The sequence below is a fragment of the Alosa pseudoharengus genome, unplaced genomic scaffold, assembly GCF_046254945.1.
Source record: "Alosa pseudoharengus isolate Yale_2024_CS ecotype anadromous, Long Island Sound unplaced genomic scaffold, YU_APseudo_1.1 YU_APseudo_1.1_scf_14, whole genome shotgun sequence".
In the NCBI taxonomy this organism is placed as follows: Eukaryota; Metazoa; Chordata; class Actinopteri; order Clupeiformes; family Clupeidae; genus Alosa; species Alosa pseudoharengus.
The window spans coordinates 20,586,963-20,607,115 of record NW_027468609.1 but is presented as its reverse complement, the minus strand read 5'-3'; the positions used below and the strand labels follow the sequence as shown (position 1 = coordinate 20,607,115).

Here is a 20,153-nt window from a genome sequence, read left to right as displayed (position 1 = left end):
TGCAGCGACATCAGCTGTCAGCTATTCTGACATGCGCAGTGGCCGGCGCAATCTGACCAAAGAATCGGGCTGTAGAGAGGGGACTCCAATGGGGCAGTTGTTATTATCATCCGATTTTTGTCAAATAACCGATAGAATGGCCTGTGGAAGACAGCATAAGGGACGATTGTCTGCGTAAGAGATTTCGGCGTAACCTAGTGTCGGCCTAACTCGCTGTTTAAGCCGGCAAGGGAAAGTTTGTCTCGCTGGAAAGGAAGGAACTTATATCCGCCCGTGGCGTGGAGAATCTGGGCGGTTGGAGCGACTGCGAACGGAGGCAGTCTGTCATCATGGAAGATTTTGGAACAGTACTGGATAAGAATGTGGCCGATATGACTGTGATGGACGTGTATGACATTGCGGCAGTAGTTGGCCAGGAGTTTGAGCGCATTATTGACCAGTATGGCTGCGAGGTCCTCTCACGGCTCATGCCCAAAGTTGTGCGGGTTCTAGAGATCCTGGAGGTGCTGGTCAGCCGGAACAGCCTTACCCCAGAGACGGAGGAGCTGAGACTAGAGCTTGATAAACTGCGTCTCGAACGGATGGACAGATTAGAGAAAGAAAAGAAACACAAAAAGGTAACAGACAACACGTAATCGTAGGTATCTAGAGGACTGCAATGGTTTAACAACACAAATGAAACCAGGGACATTCTTTTCTGTTCACATGCGTGGAAGTACCATATGCAACCCAGTTTATTGTAAGTAGGCTTCAGCTCCAACTTTCAGGCGAGGTAAACAGAGCAGTGCTCGGGGCAATTTATGTTAGTAGGAGGCTATGAGGATGTGACCCACTCTAAACTAGGTCATGAGCAATTGGACCCTTCATCACGTTCGAGGGGTGTCCACTGGGAAAATAGCGTCCGTCAGGACTCATGAAGACATTCCAACTTAACTACGCGTCCTATGAGTCATGAACAGGAGTTATATTTAGTAAAGCAAACTACAATAACTAACAGCATACACAGGCTGTCGATTATAGAATGCCCTTATAACCTGTTTTTCAAGATCCAGGATGACAACAAGCAGTTTGTTACTTGGGATAGGTTGGCATATGCCCTTTACCAAGGTGGGGGCGCTATAACCAGTAGGCTATTCAGCTGAGCAGTTTAGGAGAGGCCCACAAATGGAGAGGAAGCTGTTTGTGTTCTCAGGAAATGCCAACCTCACTTGAAAGACATGGTGACAGGCAGTATTTTAAAATGGAAGTGGCACTCACAAACTCACAAGACTCAAAAGCAAATCTGTGCACAGGTATTAAACTAGTTGTTACTAATGTTTACAGTACTGATGATTTCAGAAACAGAAAAACTTCAAAAAACATCATTGTCCACATTCTTTCTGTCTGTCTTTTCTTCCAGTTACCCACTGAAGCATGAATGTATGAACTTGAGACGGCATATTTAAGCTGATTAGACTGATCGTGTGTGGCTTTGATTAAATCCAGAGTGATTTACAGTGCATTATCTACAGGGATAGTCCATCTGGAGCAACTCGGTGTTCAGTGGGTTACTTAGGGGTACAATCGTGGCAGTCTGTGGGATCAAATTTCCCATTGTTTTATTTGGAAGCCCAGTTTTTTAACCACTTCACCGCTACCGATGAACTGTCATTGATATTATGATCATATGCCCTCTGTTTCTGTATGTGTGTGTTCGTGCTTATGTGTGCACATAAATACTGTGTGTGTGTGTGTGCGTGCGTGCTCACAGGAGCTGGAGTTGGTGGAGGATGTGTGGAGAGGTGAGGCCCAGGACCTTCTGTCTCAGATCGCCCAGCTGCAGGAGGAAAACAAGAGCCTGCTCAGCAGCATGTCCATCAAAGACTGCCCCATGACTGAGGAGGACCTCCAGAGGCACGAAGGTACATCCCTGCACCAATCAACGTCTTTTGAGAAATTGTATTTCCGTCTAGAAATTACTTTTTATCTAGTTAGTGAAATCTGAAAACAATGTAATTGTTAGATTATTAAGCTACCTTTTAGGTGAGCAATTGGCAACAAAAGCTAAAACAAAAATATCACAGCCAGTATTTTAAATCAGAAATGAACGGTGTGTGGTCTATGGTGACCTTTGCCTACCCCCACACCAGTTCGATTTACTGCCCCTCCACCTCTCTCTCTCTGTCTCTCTCTCTCTCTCTCTCCATCTGTCTGTCTCTCTATCTGTCCTCTGCACAAACACAATGGAAGCCTTCTCTTTGACTGAAGCTTGGCCAGGAACCATTACTACATGAGCGCTTCAGCAACAGGCACACAGAGAACCCTCAGTCTCCAACACACACACACACACACACACACACACACACACACACACACACACACACACAGACACATGCTCAAATGTTAATGAGTTGCTGTGCGCAAAGACCTATACGTACAGAAACACACACACACACACATACACACCAATGCACAGCCTGTGTGCCACTAGTCGTTAACCTCTTTATACTCTAAATACCGCCCACTGCGGTCTTCTGATGAGCAGCCATAAACGCTAGGTCAAATTCAAGACCAGTGGTTTCCTCAGTGGTTCCATGTTGGTGGAATGAGTTGCCCAGTGCTCTCCATTCCTGTGATAGTTTTGGGCCTTTTAAGAGGGGTCTAAAGGCATATCTGTTCAACATGCACTTAGTTTATTAAGCGTTTCTTATGCGTTATGGTTTGTATATTATAGTATTTATTTAATTAGTATTTCATTAGACTGTTGATTGAATTGACATTGTTGTTTATTATTGCTATTCTCCTTAATGTAGTCTTACCAACTTTTTAAATTATTTACTGTTAAATTAAACTTTGTATTGTTATTTGTATGTCGCTTTGGACAAAAGCGTCTGCTAAATACCATAACCATAACCATAACCATATACCCTGTACACACACAAAACTCTGTGAGCTCACACTCACAACCTTTTAGATGCTAGTCTCTTTTTCTCTTCCTCTCACTCTCTCTCTCTCCCTCTCTGACACACACACAGACACAAACACACACACTCACACACAAACACACACACACACACAAACACGCAGACACACGTGCTTCTGAGTAGGCTGGACAGGAACTCGGAGTTGGCCAGCTGCACTGAGTCTGAGAGGGCAGCAGCAGTTCAGTATTCTGCTGGTGTTTGTGGACGCCACCTGACAGGTGGAATCAGAGTCTGGCGTCATTCAGCTGCTCAATTCTCTCTCTCTCTCTCTATCTCTCTGTCTGAGGATGCTTCCAGTGCAAGCCAGTATATTTTCCCTCTTTACCAATCTACTCCTGCATTGTGACAGTTCACACACCTATGTTGCATTTGTCTTTTTTCCGGTCTGTTTCTGTCAGAGATTAGTATATACCCACCGCAGATGTACATTCGAGTTGGCAGACTATTTTCATCAGTTGATATTAGCAAGACTATCCAGACGCAGTCGTGCCGGGAGGGAAACACTAGTTCAACTGACAAGGCTAACAATTTAACAGGCACAGCATGCACAGCAATTTGCTGTAGCACTGGGATGTTTTTTTGGGGGGGAGTTTTTTTTGATTATCTGGTCTCTCCATAAAACGATAGCCAAAAACAGGTCCTTGTGACTTCAGCCATGCAAAGGCTTGGTGAGGGGGATGTACAGTTTGTTTGATTATCTCGTCTCCCCATAACACTATAGGCAAAAACAGGTCCTTGTGATTTCAGCCATGCAGAAGCTTGGTGAGAGGGATGTAGAGCTGAGGTGGATATATGAAATGGTGTTTACCATAAGCGTTATGGACAGTCTGTGTCCAGCCTGCAGTGTATGAGATGAGTCAGTGTGTGTGATGATGGGGAGCTGTCTGTCTGTATTCAGACTCTCCTGAGACTGAATCACACGCATGAGACTGAATGGAGAACGGACTGATTTAGAATAGAGCTTGATAGCAGCTGACTGTGGGCCTTGTCTGGTGCACATCCAGTTTTCCAGACATTTGATATCTGGGGAGTTTTTAATTCCCAAATGGATGTTAGTGCTCTATGAGTGCACCTTAGTGCTGCCTCTCTTTGAGAACCTTCACCATAGTTCACCATATACAGTAGATCTGAATGTTAAAGACTCATGGACAGTATAGGTCCATAAGTACTGCACTGAGTCATTGAACTGTTGAACCTTCTATGCAAGACTACTGTAATGATTGATGTTGTAATGTGTCTGAATTATTAGTTTAATATAATCCCATGTTGTTAATCCCAGGGCCCATAGTCTTCTCCCATGTAGTAGGGGTTTGTTAGCCATGTTGAGAGAGTTATGGGGTGTTTTTTTGGTAAATATATTTTTGGGGCTTTTTTGCCTTTTTTATGACAGGACAGTTTAGAGAGTGACAGGAAGCAAGTGGGAGAGAGAGATGGGTGGGATCAGGAAAAGACCCGGGTTGGACTCGATCCTGGGTCCCTGTGAGCATGTGGACAAGAATGTTATGGGTGTTATAGCCAGTTGCACCACAGCGCCCCTCATGAGATGTTTTGTGTTGGTCAGGGATGTCGGAGCGGGAGCGCCTGGTGATGAAGAAGCTGAAGGAGGTGGTGGACAAGCAGAGGGACGAGATCCGGGCCAAAGACCGCGAGTTGACCCTCAAGAGTGAAGACATCGAGGCTGTAAATCACGCACCATTCACATTAACGCTAACCAAGCAGTGAGCACTGCACAGAATTAGGGCTGCACAATTTGGGGAAAATATCCAAAGTGATGTTTCTGACAGGAGCAACACACCGGAGCATGTTACAGTGAAATTAGCTGACGATTGACGATTACAGCGATTGTAGGTTTGATATGGGATAATGATGAAACCAACTACCGGGCTTGGGTAAATCAGTTTACAGAGTGGTGCAGGTCCTGTTGTCTTCTGCGAAAAAATTATATTTGACTTTAGAAGTGGGGATTTGACCCACCAGCAGATGACTATGGAGGGCCAAGGGATTGAAGTGGTAGGGGAGTATAAATACTTATGAACAATAATAGATGCCAAGCTAACATGGAATTCCAACACTGAGGCCATTTATAAAAAGGGTCTGCAGCGACTGTATTTTATGCGGAAGCTGAGACAGTTCAGAGTAGAGAGAGACATGATGGTCCTTTTTTATCGCTCTTTTGTTGAGAGTATTTTAACTTTCTGCTCCATTGCCTGGTATTTTTCACTGTCAGTGACAAACAAAATTAAATTACACAGGATAGTTAACATGGCCAGCAAGATTGCTGGACATCAGTTAAATTCTTTGACCACGATCTGCGAATCCAGGGTGGTGAGGAAAGGACAAGCAATTTGCGGTGACAGGTTACATCCCCTATTCCAGGTGTATGAGGTGCTGCCATCAGGCAGAAGATATAGGGGGCCGTCCTTACAAACCAGCGGGGCTCGCAAATCATTTATTCCTACCAGCATTACACTACTGAATAAGTTAGGGAAAATAACTTGAAATGTCACTTATGATGTTGCACCTTACTATTGATAGCACACTGGTGCTAATGATACAGCACTTTACTATTTTATAATGTAGAGATACTTGGTGTTGTGTATGGTTGTTGTGGGGTTGTGGGGTTGTGTAACTTCTGATTAGTGAGCATGCTTAGTATATCAGAAGCACAGTACTCCTCTTGGGTGAGCTTTACTGTTTGTCACACAAGGAGGATGACATAAAAATCATAGATGTGACAAGATTAACCATTGGGATAGCGTTGCAAGCTACACGATTAATTGCAGACTTTGCGATTAGCTAATTGCATTAGTTCAAATTGCAATTTCAATTCAACATCTATTAATTGTGCAGCCCTACACAGAATGCCGCTATAGCGGTTGTTCACTCAGTAATAGATGTTGTTATACACAATGTTAAGTTATTACGTTGTTACACAATACATCACAATGTTTTCAATGCTTTGAATGTGTTCTTAGAAGTGTAACATTGTAAATGAGACAATTTGACTGATGCCTGATGTTTTTGTAAGAACTCTATATGCTGTATATTGTTCTCCTGATGCGCTTACACTTTTCTTCCTCTCTCCTCTCACAGCTCCAGCAGCAGCAGAACCGCCTCATGAAGATCAACCACGACCTGCGACACAAGATGAGCGTAGTGGAGGCGCAAGGCAAGGCTCTGATCGAGCAGAAGGTGGACCTGGAGGCCTCGGGCCAGACCCGCCAGCAGGAGCTGCACGCCCTGCGCCAGGAAGTGACCAGGCTCCGCGAGCGTCTCCAAGGAGACCAGGAGACTGGGCCTGGCCAGGAGGAGCTGCCCCAAGAGCCGGTGACACAGGTGGCCCAGGTAAGATATGCCAGTGGTAGAGACAAACTCGGAAATGTACTACCTACAGTAGCAACAAGCACTGCACTAGTGATGGGCAAATGAAGCTTTGGTGAACCACTGAACCACTGCAGTGTGAAGCTAGTGACACTAGCTGAAAAAAAAGATGGCCGCCACACTATCATTTTTCAACATAAAAGTCCTTAAGCAAACCATTATTTTTGGTTACATACTGGTTTGGGTAAGGACTTTTATGTTGAAAAATCTACATGTGGTGGCCATATTGGATTTATTTCATTAGTGTCGCTAGCTTCACACTGCTGTCTTTCAGTGGTTCACCAAAGCTTCATTTGCCCATCGTATTCATAGATTCGTGTTTTACTTGGATACACTACGCTCATGTATTTCCTTTGATACCAATGAGAGCTTTTATCCACACATGAATGTGTCATAGACAATGTTCAAAGAATGAGCTAATATGTCAAACAGGGAAATCACCTTGACTTTATTGATTACATTCCATGTTATTTCATGTTGTAAATAGGAATGCCTGTTGACATGCATTGTTTGTAGGGAACGTACACCCTATGGCAGAGCAGTAGGCCACCCTTTAAAATGTAATGTAAAACAAAATACCACACGCAATCGCTCTACATATTTTGCTGCCCACTCTTAGATTTGTCACCTTTCAGTGCTGTTGTAGTGCATTTGCAGAGTAATCCCCTTGAGTGTATTTGGTGAGTCACAGAGTGTGTAGTTATGTCCTGACTGGAAGTAGGGTGAGGTTATGGATATATTTAGCCCGGGCCAGCCAGAGACTCTAACTCACACCCATGGCCTCGGCCAGGAAGCCAGGGAGTGACTGACTGCTGGGTCCTGCTTTTGTGCTCACAATGGGACTGCTAACGTGAGGCGACTGACGTGGCAGTTATAGCTCTGAGCAATGTGTTGGCTACCAAAGTTATTACTATTGATGGTGGTTAGTGAACTTGGTTTACCTCTGAAGGACTCATTGCTTACAGCAAAACAGACATTTGCTGATTTGGCCTTACGTGGAAGTTCATTTAGTTGTATGTATTTAAATATGAAATGTCTCTGAAATGTCTCTCTTATATATATATATATATTTTTTTTACAGTTGTCATTAAACCTTGGATACCACCTGACTTTCAGCAGGTGTACTATACTCCCATGTAATAACAGAAAACATAATTGAGCGCACAGTTTTACTGCTGAGGGACTGAGAAACATCTGACACAAATGCTTTGTAATTGTATCTTGAAGTCATTGTTTGTATAAGCGTAGTAATTAAAGCACTACGACATTGGAATAAGTAAAAGCACAGATTTACTATACAGTGAATACATTTGGTCCATTTGCACCTGGGATACATGTTTGAAGATGTATTGGAGTGGTGAGAAAAAACTCCCTCGTGAACTCACAAGGACTTTCATGTGAATACTCATTGTACAACTGAGTACAAATTGACATATAGCTTTATCATCTTCAAGGTTCCATGTCAGTAATCAGTAATTATTACAGTATAGCGCTACAACCGGCCCAGTGCAGTACATTACAGTGCTGTGGTGTGCTGAAAGTTGACCCTTCCTTTTTCCAAGCGTCTCCTACTCTCTGCCCCCAGCGGTCTGATGGGGCTGCCCCACGTGCCTCTCGAGGACATGGCCTATGGTCTGACCTCCCTCTCTATCCCCAAGCCTCCTTTAATGCAGAGGAGCGGGACGAGGATGATGATGATGATGATGATGATGTGGAGGAGGAGGAGGAAGCAGTGTTGCTATGGGTAACGCTGAGTAACGCATTGGTCGTTGGAGTGTTCCCAGCCAAAACTAACAGAGTTTGCAAACATTCTAAGAAGGGTCCAGTCCTTGAATAGAGTGCCCTGCCTGCATGTGTTTTGTGAGATACTTGTTGATTGCCGTTGGTTTGCATGTGTTGTGTTGGTTTGCAGTTGTGTAGGCCATGATCTAGATTTGTGATAATAACACATTACGATTACGAGATTGTGGATTTGCATGGTACATTCATATAGTTAAACAGCTCTTATGATCTGATAAAGTTTTGACATAATGGAAAGCTAATGAAAGCTAAAGATCAATTGAGCTAATTGACCTATGATTGAAATATAATATATGGATACCATTTTAACTGTTTGGGTATGGGTGTGTGTGTCTTTTTGAAACATCCTCATACACTGAATATGAGCTAACTGTGTGAATTCTGTTTCAGTGAGATGTCACTATGTTTGTGTCCTTTGGGTGCTTCAACCCATTCTGAATGACAATACTCACGCAAACACAACCTGTTGTGTGCTGGTTGATACTGACTTTACCACCTGACCTGCAGGAGGCGCTGTGTGATGAGGATGCGGCTAATCTGGACTCCAAAGACCCCAACCGCCCGCGCTTCACACTGCAAGAGCTTCGAGACGTCCTGCATGAGAGGAATGAGCTGAAAGCCAAAGTCTTCATGTTACAGGAGGAGATCGCCTACTACAAAAGGCAATCACACATTTCCCCTCGCTCATCATTACACTCACCCACAGATTAGAAACAAATCATTTGGCTTATTTACATATATATGTATTCATTTAGAAGACACTTTTATCCAAAGCAACTTACAGTGCATACGAAAAGTATTCACAGCGCTTCACTTTTTCCACATTTTGTTATGTTTCAGACTCATTACAAGCGTCATAACAAAGGGTCTAAATACTTATGTAAATGGAATATTTCAGTCTTTTATTTTTTTTAATAAATGTACAAAACACTCCAAACACCTGTGTTTTTGTGGAGTGTTTGAGTAATGTGTGTAGATTGATGAGAATTGTTTTTTGAATAGATGAGTCTGAAACATAAAAAGTGAAGGGTTGTGAATACTTTCCGTATGCACTGTACGGAGAGCAAATAATGGCAGATTGGAAAGAAATCATCTGGAAAGCAGAAGTACATTTAGCACGGGCAGACTGATCTTTTCCTGTCATGTGATTGGTGAAGTTTCCAGTTGATTAATCAGGGATTTGTTTCTCTCTCTCTCTTTCTCTCTCTGCAGTGAGGAGCAGGAAGACGAAGTCCCCCCGGCCCCTGCAGACACCGCCTTCATGATGATGCCACGCCCTCGTCCCTCTGCTCAGCCTGAGTCGGGGATCAAGCGCCTGTATGTATCTGGCCACACAGCCAGCGGTGACCAGCCATATGCATGCTCCAACACAACCAGACACACACAGTCATGTAACAATCTGTAAAACCCCGAAAAATACGCAAACAGCATGCACAATCATATCAACGTAACATCAGTAAAAACCCTATGGGAGGGAGTGAGGCTTGATCTACTTAAACTACATTGTGCACACAGATCTTTTCACATTCTTCAAAAACAAAAACAAAAAAACAAAAAACCCTTTTCAATCACACACTCACTTCACCATGACCCTGAAAGGAGTTTCTTACTCTAGCAGCAATTTCTTTTAGAAGATTTCCTGAGAGAGACAAACAGAGTGTTGACCGCTGGCTTGTCCATCTGTCTGACTTGCCATGTCCATTAAAGCCTGATCAGGATTATTGGGCCGTTGGCAGTCTAAACTACTTCATGGCTACTACAGAAGCAGCAGGTGTAGGAGGGTGTGTGTGAGGAGCTGAAGATGACCTTTGACTTTTATGTATGTGTGTGTGTGTGTGTGCCTCTCTATGACAGGATCTTTACTGCCATCATGCCGATGGTGGCGGCTGGCCTGATTCCAGATGACCCCACTTTACAGCCAATCAGACGGCTTATGTCTCTTGTATGACCGCCCTCCCCTTCTTGTTCTGTTTTTAACACATAATGATTCTGCATGTGCCGCATGCGCTCCCATCTCCACCCCACCCCCACCCACCTAAACCAAACAAACTCAGTTGAACCTTGCATTCTGATTGGCTGATTTGTGGCGGCCATCTTTGCTGCTGCCTCCATATGTAGCAGCAAGGATCATTGGAATCAGCCAGTCAGAATTAATTAAGTCTGTTTGTCTCTTCATCGCCTCCTCACCGCCTGCTGCCTCCCCCCTCCCCCCACACCCCCACCACCCTCCCCCCTTAATCAGTGATTCGCTCCTCACTCACACACTCTGCCAGCCCACTGCTTCAGCCTCTGGCTTAGTGACCGAGTAGACTGTAGGAGGAATGAACTGGTGATTCTCCTGAGCTTTATGAGCTGGTATAATGGGAGATAGCATGTTTGTTTTTTTCTTCTCTTGAAAGAGAGAGAGAGAAGGAATGAAAGTCATTTCAGGGTGTAAAAACTTTTAACAAGGCCATTGTCATGCATTCATAAAGCACGCAGAGACGACCTTGGACCTTATATGCCCTGTGCCTCTTTCTCTCGTGACATTTGGCATGACTCAAGTCTCATGCAAGACTGTCATGCAAGTTCTGATTGGCTGGTAGACTAGAAAGTAAAATTACTTTCATTTCATTCCAGAGACAAAATTTATGTTCCTACATACTGAGCCTTAAGGGAGGCAAAACGGATGTTTCCTGTTCTTATAACGGAGATCCATTCCAGCTCATGCTGCTTGATTTGGTATGCCATCACCTCTGAAGAGAAACCACACTACTAAAGAGTCATCACATTGTTCTAGCATCTGGTTAATGACATTTTCTTTTTCTAGACAGTACTCTGCACTTACCAGACAGGCAATATACATTGTTTTGATTACCTTTTAGCAGCTGGTGTGTTAATCTAATACAATTTATTTATTTTAGCTCATTTTGAGATTTGTTCTGTATCAATATATTTTCTCTACCCATTCCTCTCTAGTTGTAAAAGGATTACAAAGTTTAACTCCCCTCCTATCTCTTTCTCCCTCCCTTTCGTTCCTTCTCTGTTTCTCTCACAAAGGTTTAGCCTCTTCTCCAAACGCCGCAGTGGTCAACAGCCCGGACAGGAAGTAGGCGGCCCCTGGGGCGGAGGGGTGGAGCCATATACAGAGCAGGCACAGGAAGCGCTACAGCACATGGATTCCCCGGAAGGACTCCACTAACGCTCGCTTTAGGATGCCCTCAACAGACCCACACAGCTTATTGCAAACAGCCCACAGAGCCACTAGATGGCAGCACCGCAAAGGGAATCCTGCCAATCCCATGTACCCATCCCTCCACCCCCTTTGTCCCATAACAGCACCTCCTGAAACAGACAAAAACAAACAAAACAGAAACGACAGAGAAAGCCAACAAAGTATTATCCAAAACCATCACACTCGTTACAACCCCTCTCCACTTGTGCGTGTGGTGTGCATCATTCTTGGCCTGAAGCTGCTAAAGTTTGGGTGAGAGGTCCATGGAGTTCTGCATTGGAGGAAGGGTTCTCTGTGTGTGTGTGTGTGTGTGTGTGTGTGTGTGAGTGTGAGTGAATGCTGCTCATCAGCAGGTGTGATGATGTTCTCCCAGAACAAACTGGAACAAGGCACCCTGAAGGAGAACAAAAACTGAAATAAGAGACTGTTAACCCTGTTTTAGCTAACAGGTGTGGGAAAGACAAGGAGGACGAGACACGTAGATTGAATGCGTCACGCCAGATGGAAAGAGAAAAAACAGGTTGGATTTTGTAGGTAATGCAGTTCAGAGTAGGCTAAATGAGTTTGGAAACATGTAGGAACAGGAAGGCTGTGGGGGTGTGGAGATGAATTTTTTTAATGGCTTGTCAACTGTGCCGTAAAGCACAGCCAGTAAGGGTAAGAAATGGCAAACTCACAAGGGATTACTTACCATGTGGAGAAGCATTTTTTAAAAAGATCTTTTTGCGATCTGTGTACAATGCAATGGAAACATATTGAAAGTGGATATATTAATATTTAATAGGCTCATTGGAGTGTGTGTGTGTGTGTGTGTGTGTGTATGTATAACTCTGCTAAATGACAGGCTGAAAGCACTTAAAAACAAAGTGAAAGCCTGCTCAAGGATTCAAGGAAAAATGTAATGCCATCTTGCAGTGGGTTGTTGGAATTAAGTAACTTGAAGTCCCATCTTAACTTTTGTGTAAGTAGTTTTCTCACCATATTGATCAGCATATGATTGGCAGCTTCTAATCAAAGTGCACTCTGGCATTGCATTGAAGGGAATTGGACAGGGATATTTTGGTTGTTTTATTTTTTTAATTTAAGATACTTTGACAACTGCTTGGATGGAACATGGATCCATCAGCTATGTTATTCTCTTGTGGATGCTGATGCATCAGCTTCAGAGTTATTTAAGTAGAAAAAGTGTCTTACTGAAAGCACAAGACATTTTACAACATGCAGCATTCTCTTTTATTAGGAAATAATAGAAAGGAATAGACGCCTACAAACTGTAGAACACACTGCAAACTGAAGTTCCAAGGTTTAGACAGTAAAAAAGGATTTGGCTTGTCACAGACCCATTCCTTGTGGTAGTTTTACTTCTTTAAGATGATCTGGCATCTGGTTTTTATTTTACCAATGACAGTGTGTTAATTATTTGGGTGGGTGGGGGGACTGAATTCCTGTCATTCTGAATAAATCCAACAACAGCCAGTCACACATAACATGGTCACATATGGATCTCCTTGTGCTTTAAAAGTGGTTACAATTCTCCAATAGAAATTAAAGTTACTGAAGCATTAAACTTGATGTTTATTTACTGTAATTTTTAAGCCACACACACACACACCCACACCTATGCAGGCTGGGGCTATCTGAACTCCAAGGACACTGCAACACAATCCCTCCAAAAAGACTCCTTTTGGAGGACTTTGAGATCATATTTTGAGGTTTATCTTCTCTCATCCCCTCTATGTTTTTCTGCATAATGTTTGTCATCTCTTCTTCTTTTTGAGTCTCTTTCATAACGGTCATCCCTCGATCGTCTGTCATCCCTCCTATCTCTATAGTAGTCTTTATCTCTGTAGCTCATCCCCCTCTCTTCTCTCTTTTCCATCCCTCGGTCTGGCTCTTCTCTTCTTCCTATGCCCCTCTCTCGCTCCTCTCTCCGGTCCATATAGCCAGAATCTCTGCCTGGAGAAGCTCCTCGGTGTCTTTCCTTATTCCAGTCTTCTCTCTCGCCTCTCTCCCACCTTCGTTCTGTCGGCCTGTCTTGGTTGAAAGTGGGGGGCAAGTTGATGGGTTTACGGAAAGGTCTGTCTCTTCCACCGAACCTCAGCTGCCCAGACTCCTTCCTGCCTCCTAGACCTCCCCCCAAACGCCGTGGTACCCACCCTTTCAGTGTTCTCTCCTGCTCAAAGTCCACAAACAGTTCGTGCTGGTCCACCACTAATTTGTTGGCGTCCCGACGCGCGCGCATCACCGCTCGTTCCTCCTTGTATTCCACAAAGGCATATCCCCGGGAGAAGCCCGTCACCACGTCCCTGACCAGACGAAGTTTTTGAATGTCTCCGTATTTAGAAAATACCTGGTGGAGCTTCTCCTCAGAGGTATGCTGGTGTAGGCGCGCCACAAACAGTGTGAGAAGAGGGTCTCCACCAATGCCCTTGTTGGGTCGATAGCGCGCCTGTATCGCACGCCAGACTGCGCGGTCATGAGGCTCCACATCTGTGCCATCTATACTTCCAGCCTTCAGTGGATCATACACTTTCGCAACAGGACTCCAGTCATTCATCGTCTACAAGAACATAGGACACATGTTAGAAGAACAATCGATGGCTAGGAAAACCTCGCATTTGTAATTGCATATCATTATTACATCTGAAAAGGGCACACTATAACATGAGGCGAATTGAAACACAGAAATGTACTTACAGCACAGGGCAATTTCACAGCAAAGTTGTAATAACGTCTCTAATTGGAGATGTTTAACACAGCTACATCGAACATGTTAACAAAAACAACCATGTAACGTGTCCGTCACTTATAAGGTTCCGTGCGGAAACAAATCTATCAGCAGCTGGTGCCCCGGTGTAGTGTGAATCAGTGACGAAACGTGATGTACTCAAATCTACCTTACCCCGGAAAACATACCAAAACCACTACATTTATATTAAGTGGCCCTAAATTTGTAAAACAGGCCTTTAATGTTACTTTAATGCCATTTTAAGGTGTGACCCCTTAATCTACATTTAAGGTGTCAAATCAGGGGTTCCCTTTATTTGTTGTGATTAAGGGATTATATCTATTACACTATCACAAATAAATTGAACCCTTGACTTCTGAAACAGAAACAGATCAACTACACTAAAACTTGAAGGTCTTTAATGAGGTAATGTTTTTGTAGTTATGAGCTATTAATGTGTTTTTGAGGGAGCATGACCTGACCAAAGTTATAACATCTCTGGCATGTCCAAAGATGATACCACAAAGGCCTTTCTGCTATATAGGGGGTTTATTACATATTTTGTCAAGTATTTCCTTGAAGGTTATTTTTCATTAAAGACAGAAAAGTCATCTCATCTCAAAACGCATCTTACATAAAAACAATTTATTTACTAATCCCTCTACACCAGCATAAAGATTCATTGACATACTTTCACGAGGTGCAGGGTTCTGGAACAGAACAGCGTTCTATGTTAAGAGCTAAAGATTTACTCAGGTTTTGTGACACTACACACAGAGCAAAAGGAGCCACACATCTCCAGGTGGATAAGACATTCCAGTTTGTGTGAAGCAGTTAAAAGGGTTTGCTTGCATCTCTGCGTCTCACTGATGTTTGGACACCAGACATTGTTATTGCTAAACATGTATTACAGGTTAGATTAAGAAAATCTTTATAAAAACGCAGAACATTAGACTACCACCGCATGCTTTGGAAGCACTGATCTACTCATATATAAAATGTACAAAAAGAAATGTGTCCCAAAAAAAAACTAGCATGTCTCAGGAGCATAGGATAAATATTTTAAAAGAAATAATGTAGGACATTTTGAATATGTACCTTCATCTAAAGGTGAGTTGCTACTACCCACCAACACACCATCGTCTACACATTCTGATCCCTAAGGCAATAATTACATTAAAAACTCTATTAAGAAACCAGGTGTTGGGAATTCCCTTTGGGCCCCTCAGTGTTTGAGCCAAGGGTGAGCAGCGATGGAGGACTTTCTGCGGTCACCGTAGTCATACAGAAGCTCCTCGCCCTTGTCGATGTCCCTGGAGGCTACAAGGATGAGGTGAGGTATGCCGTTGATATCGTGAAGTTTGGTGTGGCAGTTGCCATTTCTGCTGTGGTTGATCAGTCTTCCCATTCTGCCAGATTCACTAGTGGCATCCACACTAAGAGAAAGGACAAATAGTTTTTGTTATAGACCCTTTTAACGGCATAAACAAAACATGTGTTCCTAGGACATTTTCGGTGGCACAGAAAATAACATTGAGCTAATGGTAACTTGGGGACAAACAAAAATGTAAAAAATAACAAGTTTTAACATCAACATTATGTAGAGCATTACGTTAAAATGTAATTGTCATTTCATGTAATTTGTCCCATAGGGGCATGTTGTGTTCTATATTAATTATTAATTCATATTGATGCAAATAACTTCCTTCAAAGACATAGAATTGCTTCATATGCTTTTCTTCAAAGATTTTTAATTGCTTCAGATATACTGTATATTTCTACTCCTTAAAACAAGAAAAATAGGAGAGAGGCCGCACTATGCATACATACTCTTTTATTTGCACATACGCGTTTCGGCTTGTGCCTTCTTCAGTGTGCAGACGCCGGCACACGCCGAAACGCGTATGTGCAAATAAAAGAGTATGTATGCATAGTGCGGCCTCTCTCCTATTTTTCTTGTATGTATAACTATCCAGGCCAGCACTCTTAAAGTTTAGAAATAGACAAATTGAGTGAAGCCTGCTCCTATCCTCACTGACTACTCCTTAAAACAGCCATATGGATGTTGAATAATTTCACAATATTAATAAAAGTACTGTAAACTCAGTGCAAAGACAAGCACAGTAAAGAGTAGTGTCCTTTATTTCTTAAAAATGACAGTGCATACGAAAAATATTCACAACGCTTCACTTTTTCCACATTTTGATGCTTCAGACTCATCTTAAAATGGGTTCAATGCATTTTTTTTTATCAATCTACACATAATACTCCAACACTCCACAAAAAAACAGGTGTTTGGAGAGTTTTTATAAAAAATAAAAGACTAAAATATGCCATTTACATAAGTATTCAGACCCTTTGTTATGACGCTTGTAATTGAGCTCTGGTGCGTGCATCCTACTTCTATCAATGGTCCTCAAGATGCTTCTACAACTTGATTGGAGTCCACCTGTGCCTAAATGAATTCACCGGACATTATTAGGAAAGGCACACATCTCTTTGAGAGGATAAGAGAAGCGTAAAGGACAAATATTATTGCAGCTCAGTGCCTGGTTTCTTCCACACACACCGTTGGGAATTGTGGCCAAATAGTTCAGTCTTCATTTCATCAGACCAGATGATTTTACTTCTCATGGTCTGAGAGTCGTCCAGGTGCTTTTTGGGAAAAAATGGCTTCCATCTGTCCACTCTACCATAAAGGCCTGATTGGTGGAGTGATGCACTGATGTTTGTCCTTCTTTACGTTTCTCTCATCCTCTCAAAGGATCTCATACATAGTGACCATTGGGTCCTTGGTTACCTGTCTGACTAAGGCCCTTCGTCCCGGATTACTCAGTTTGGCTGAGCGGCCAGATCTAGGAAGACTGTTGGTTGTTCCAAAGTTTTCCATTTGAGTGATCCATTTGAATGATGGAGGCTACTGTGCTCTTGGGCCCTTTCAATGCTGCAGACATTTTCTTGTATCCTTCCCCAGATCTATATCTTCACACAACCCTGTCTCACATCTTTCTCTCGACCTCGTGGCTTGGTTTTCACTCTGACATACACCATCAACTGTGAGACCTTATATAAAGAGATGTGTGCCTTTCCTTAATGTCCAGTGAATTAATTTAGGCACAGGTAGAACCCAATCAAGTTGTAGAAGCATCTCAAGGACCATTGATAGAAGTAGGATGAAGAGCTCAATTACAGGCGTCATAACAAAGGGTCTGAATAATTATGTGAATGGAATATTTCAGTCTTTTATTTTTTACAAATTTACAAAACACTCCAAACACTTGTTTTTTTGTGGAATGTATTGTGTGTAGATTGATGAGAAACAAAATGGATTGAATCCATTTTAAGATGAGACTGAAACATAACAAAATGTGGAAAAAGTGAATACTTTCCGTATGCACTGTAATCTACCTTTTATAGAATGCTAATTTTGCATTTCAATTTAATGGTCAGCGACATGAACATTTAGTTTTGGCCCGCGGCTCTCCACCCCGATTAATTTTTGACCCTTGACGGGGAAGAATTTGGGCACCCCTGATCTATGCAGGTCTATACAGTGAGTAAAAGCAATTTTTCTAAAAAATAAATAAATATGATACTAGACTGATGTCATGATGACAATTGTCTTTTAACAGTAGCAGAAAGAACCCACTTGTCGAAACACCAACCTCTCTGATGTTCAGCATGCATGGCCTGTAGAAGGGACAGAAGCTACTGAAAGAGTACGAAGATAAGACTTACCAGTATGTTTTACTCAGGTGTTGAAAGTAGTACATGTAGCAGCCAGTGGAGGGGTCCTGGGAGTACATAGCTTCCCTTTTCTTGGCGTCGGTAATTTGTAACAGGTCGCCATAGTACTCCACCACGTACTGCCCCTTCTGAAAGTTTTGTGTTGCGAAGACACCTCGTCCTTTGCCTTCTATGTGCTGAACCTAGGTGGAAAAAATTGTAATGCGTCTCTTAGATTAGCATATTTCGTTGACCATACTGCAAGTTGGTTGAAGGTGAGTTTGTAAATGTTACCGTCATGCCATTCTCAATCCCCTTCAAGATTAGTTCATCTATGTGTTTCTTTTCTTCACACTGGAGAGAAAAACATTAGCCGAAGGTTATATTTAACAAAAAATTCAGTTGTTGCATGTTAATAAAACCACACATTATCTTTCCACAACAATCCTGAGAAGACGGATAATGTGAGCTGAAGCACAATAGACAAATCTGAGATGGAATTAGTCACTCTGCATCACACTAAGTTGATGGACTCACTCAAATACTTAAATATACTTTACCTCCAATTCAGTCTTGCTTTTCCTGGAACTTCTCCTTACAGGAAAGTAGTCTGTGACCTTGCGATTTGTGGAGTTTTTTCTCTCTTCGCTGAAAAGAGCGATTCAACATCTTATAAAAACAACAGGGTAACTATACAGAATAGTGATTCATCCTCAGTCATCCACAATAGATCATCTGAACACAGATATTTGTCCTTACCTTCTCTGGGAGAATTTCTTGACTTTCATTTTGCGGCCTCTGCTGTGGTTGAAGGGACGAGAAGCGTATTGACCTGCCGTCACCTCCACAGAGGGGTAGGACTGTAGTGGAAGCCTGTCGCCTTCACATGGCCACACCTCACGCTCATGCTCGTTGATTCCACCAGAGTCAGGGCTCACGATAGCATGCCTTCTACCTGCAGTACAAGAAAAGGAAAGAATTACATTCTGCAAATCAGAAAAGACTAGCCCAGCTACTGGGTATGTATTAAACTAAATAGTGAAATAATTCATAATTTCCATATTTATTCACACGTTATGGCTTAACTTGCCATATTTACAAATTAAAGTTATCAATGTTTTCAATAGCTTATTTGTACTTTGAATTGGTGTGTAGATGCAAAACATTTTACCTATACATTCTCCTTGTGTTTGCGACTTGCCCTCTATGATAACTACTTCTTCGTGTGATGATTTACTGTTGCAATGGAGCAGGTAATTTGGAAGTGTAGAATGTCCATTGCATAAGATGTCCTGAAAGAAAAGATACTATGAAAATGGACTAAAAATAAACAGATTAAAGGCAAAACAGTCTATTGACAAACTATCGAGGAATAGTTTAAAACACCAGCAAAACAACTATTTACTTATGCTGAAGGCCATCCGCCTCCTGAGGAACACTTGTAAACACGCCCACAACATCCGGGCCTTATTATTTCTAGCTAATTGTTTGCTAGCAAGCTAGTTCTGTGAGGTCGAAAGCTAACACTTTCATATCAATGTAATTGCCGTTTCCGCTTTACATTGCATAATATTTAAATTGGAGTCTACAGACAAGGAAATCGTTTACTATGCATCAAAGAGACACGTTTAAGGCAGCGTAATCCTAGGGGAGGCTTAATTTAAACGCGTTCAAAGTGGTTAATGTCACATCAGAGTTGGTTAATGTTAATGTCAGAAGACAAGTTCGAGCTGCCAACATTAGTAACTTACAGTTACAGTCCATTATAACGTTATGCCTATTACTAACATCACAGTGCCAAATGTCTGAGGTGATGTCACGTACCCCGTTCATGTCAGCCTTGTTTTCCCTGCCCTTTTCTCCGGAGTAGAAGAGTCCCGGTTCACTTTATTAGCCTAATACGCCCTCTGTGCTGCTGTTTTCTGTGTTCCAGAGATAAAAGAAAGACATCCCACAGAGCTTCACCTATTTTCTGGACCAAAATGAGATAATTTCATTGGTTGTGTTTGAGGTTCCGTTGTAGTAACAGTTTTCACAGTTTTCGTGCCGCCATGTTCTGAGCTCAACTCATTCACGGGCGGAGAGCATGTGAACATTTAAAGAACAGCTACGGTATGTTTACATCAGCAGCAGTGCAGTGAGTGTCCATCAGGGGGCGCCGCTGGAGAGAGTGTAGCAGAGGGTAGTGGATCAGCGGTCGCGGGTTGAGGCATCAACACTTTCATGTGATACACAGACACAGACTCTGGCCAAATTAACATGTATATAATAATATTTCATACGCATAATTATTTTCATAAATCTCATTTTAATAGATGAATGATCCTCTAGTTGTGGAAAA

The 20,153-nt window shown here is 42.5% G+C and overlaps 3 protein-coding genes across 6 annotated transcripts; 1 reads left to right on the top strand and 2 right to left on the bottom strand.

The window, feature by feature from the left end:
• Positions 1-57: 57 nt before the first annotated feature.
• On the top strand, positions 58-12,930 carry rilpl1 (Rab interacting lysosomal protein-like 1). Of its 4 annotated transcripts, XM_076284133.1 has the most exons (9): positions 58-617; positions 1,751-1,901; positions 4,525-4,643; positions 6,057-6,308; positions 7,930-8,088; positions 8,652-8,806; positions 9,357-9,461; positions 9,999-10,086; positions 11,184-11,321. In XM_076284133.1, exons 1-9 carry the CDS (start codon positions 330-332, stop codon positions 11,187-11,189), a joined length of 1,323 nt encoding a protein of 440 aa, XP_076140248.1. In that variant the 5' UTR covers positions 58-329; the 3' UTR covers positions 11,190-11,321. The 4 variants fall into 4 exon arrangements, with proteins under 4 accessions (XP_076140248.1, XP_076140247.1, XP_076140249.1 ...); XM_076284132.1 differs by lacking the exon at positions 9,999-10,086 and having other exon boundaries at positions 11,184-12,930; XM_076284134.1 differs by lacking the exon at positions 11,184-11,321 and having other exon boundaries at positions 9,999-10,092.
• Positions 12,931-13,072: 142 nt separating this feature from the next.
• On the bottom strand, positions 13,073-14,588 carry snrnp35 (small nuclear ribonucleoprotein 35 (U11/U12)). The gene is made up of 2 exons (XM_076284137.1): positions 14,056-14,588; positions 13,073-13,918 (listed from the first exon to the last, which is right to left on the bottom strand). The coding sequence occupies exon 2, from the start codon at positions 13,913-13,915 to the stop codon at positions 13,073-13,075; it is 843 nt and encodes a 280-aa protein (XP_076140252.1). The 5' UTR covers positions 13,916-13,918; positions 14,056-14,588.
• Positions 14,589-14,716: 128 nt separating this feature from the next.
• kmt5aa (lysine methyltransferase 5Aa) lies at positions 14,717-19,905 on the bottom strand. Its single transcript, XM_076284136.1, has 7 exons — positions 19,637-19,905; positions 18,984-19,104; positions 18,572-18,767; positions 18,373-18,460; positions 18,107-18,166; positions 17,825-18,015; positions 14,717-15,522 (listed from the first exon to the last, which is right to left on the bottom strand). Exons 1-7 carry the CDS (start codon positions 19,643-19,645, stop codon positions 15,312-15,314), a joined length of 876 nt encoding a protein of 291 aa, XP_076140251.1. The 5' UTR covers positions 19,646-19,905; the 3' UTR covers positions 14,717-15,311.
• Between the last annotated feature and the right edge of the window lie 248 nt (positions 19,906-20,153).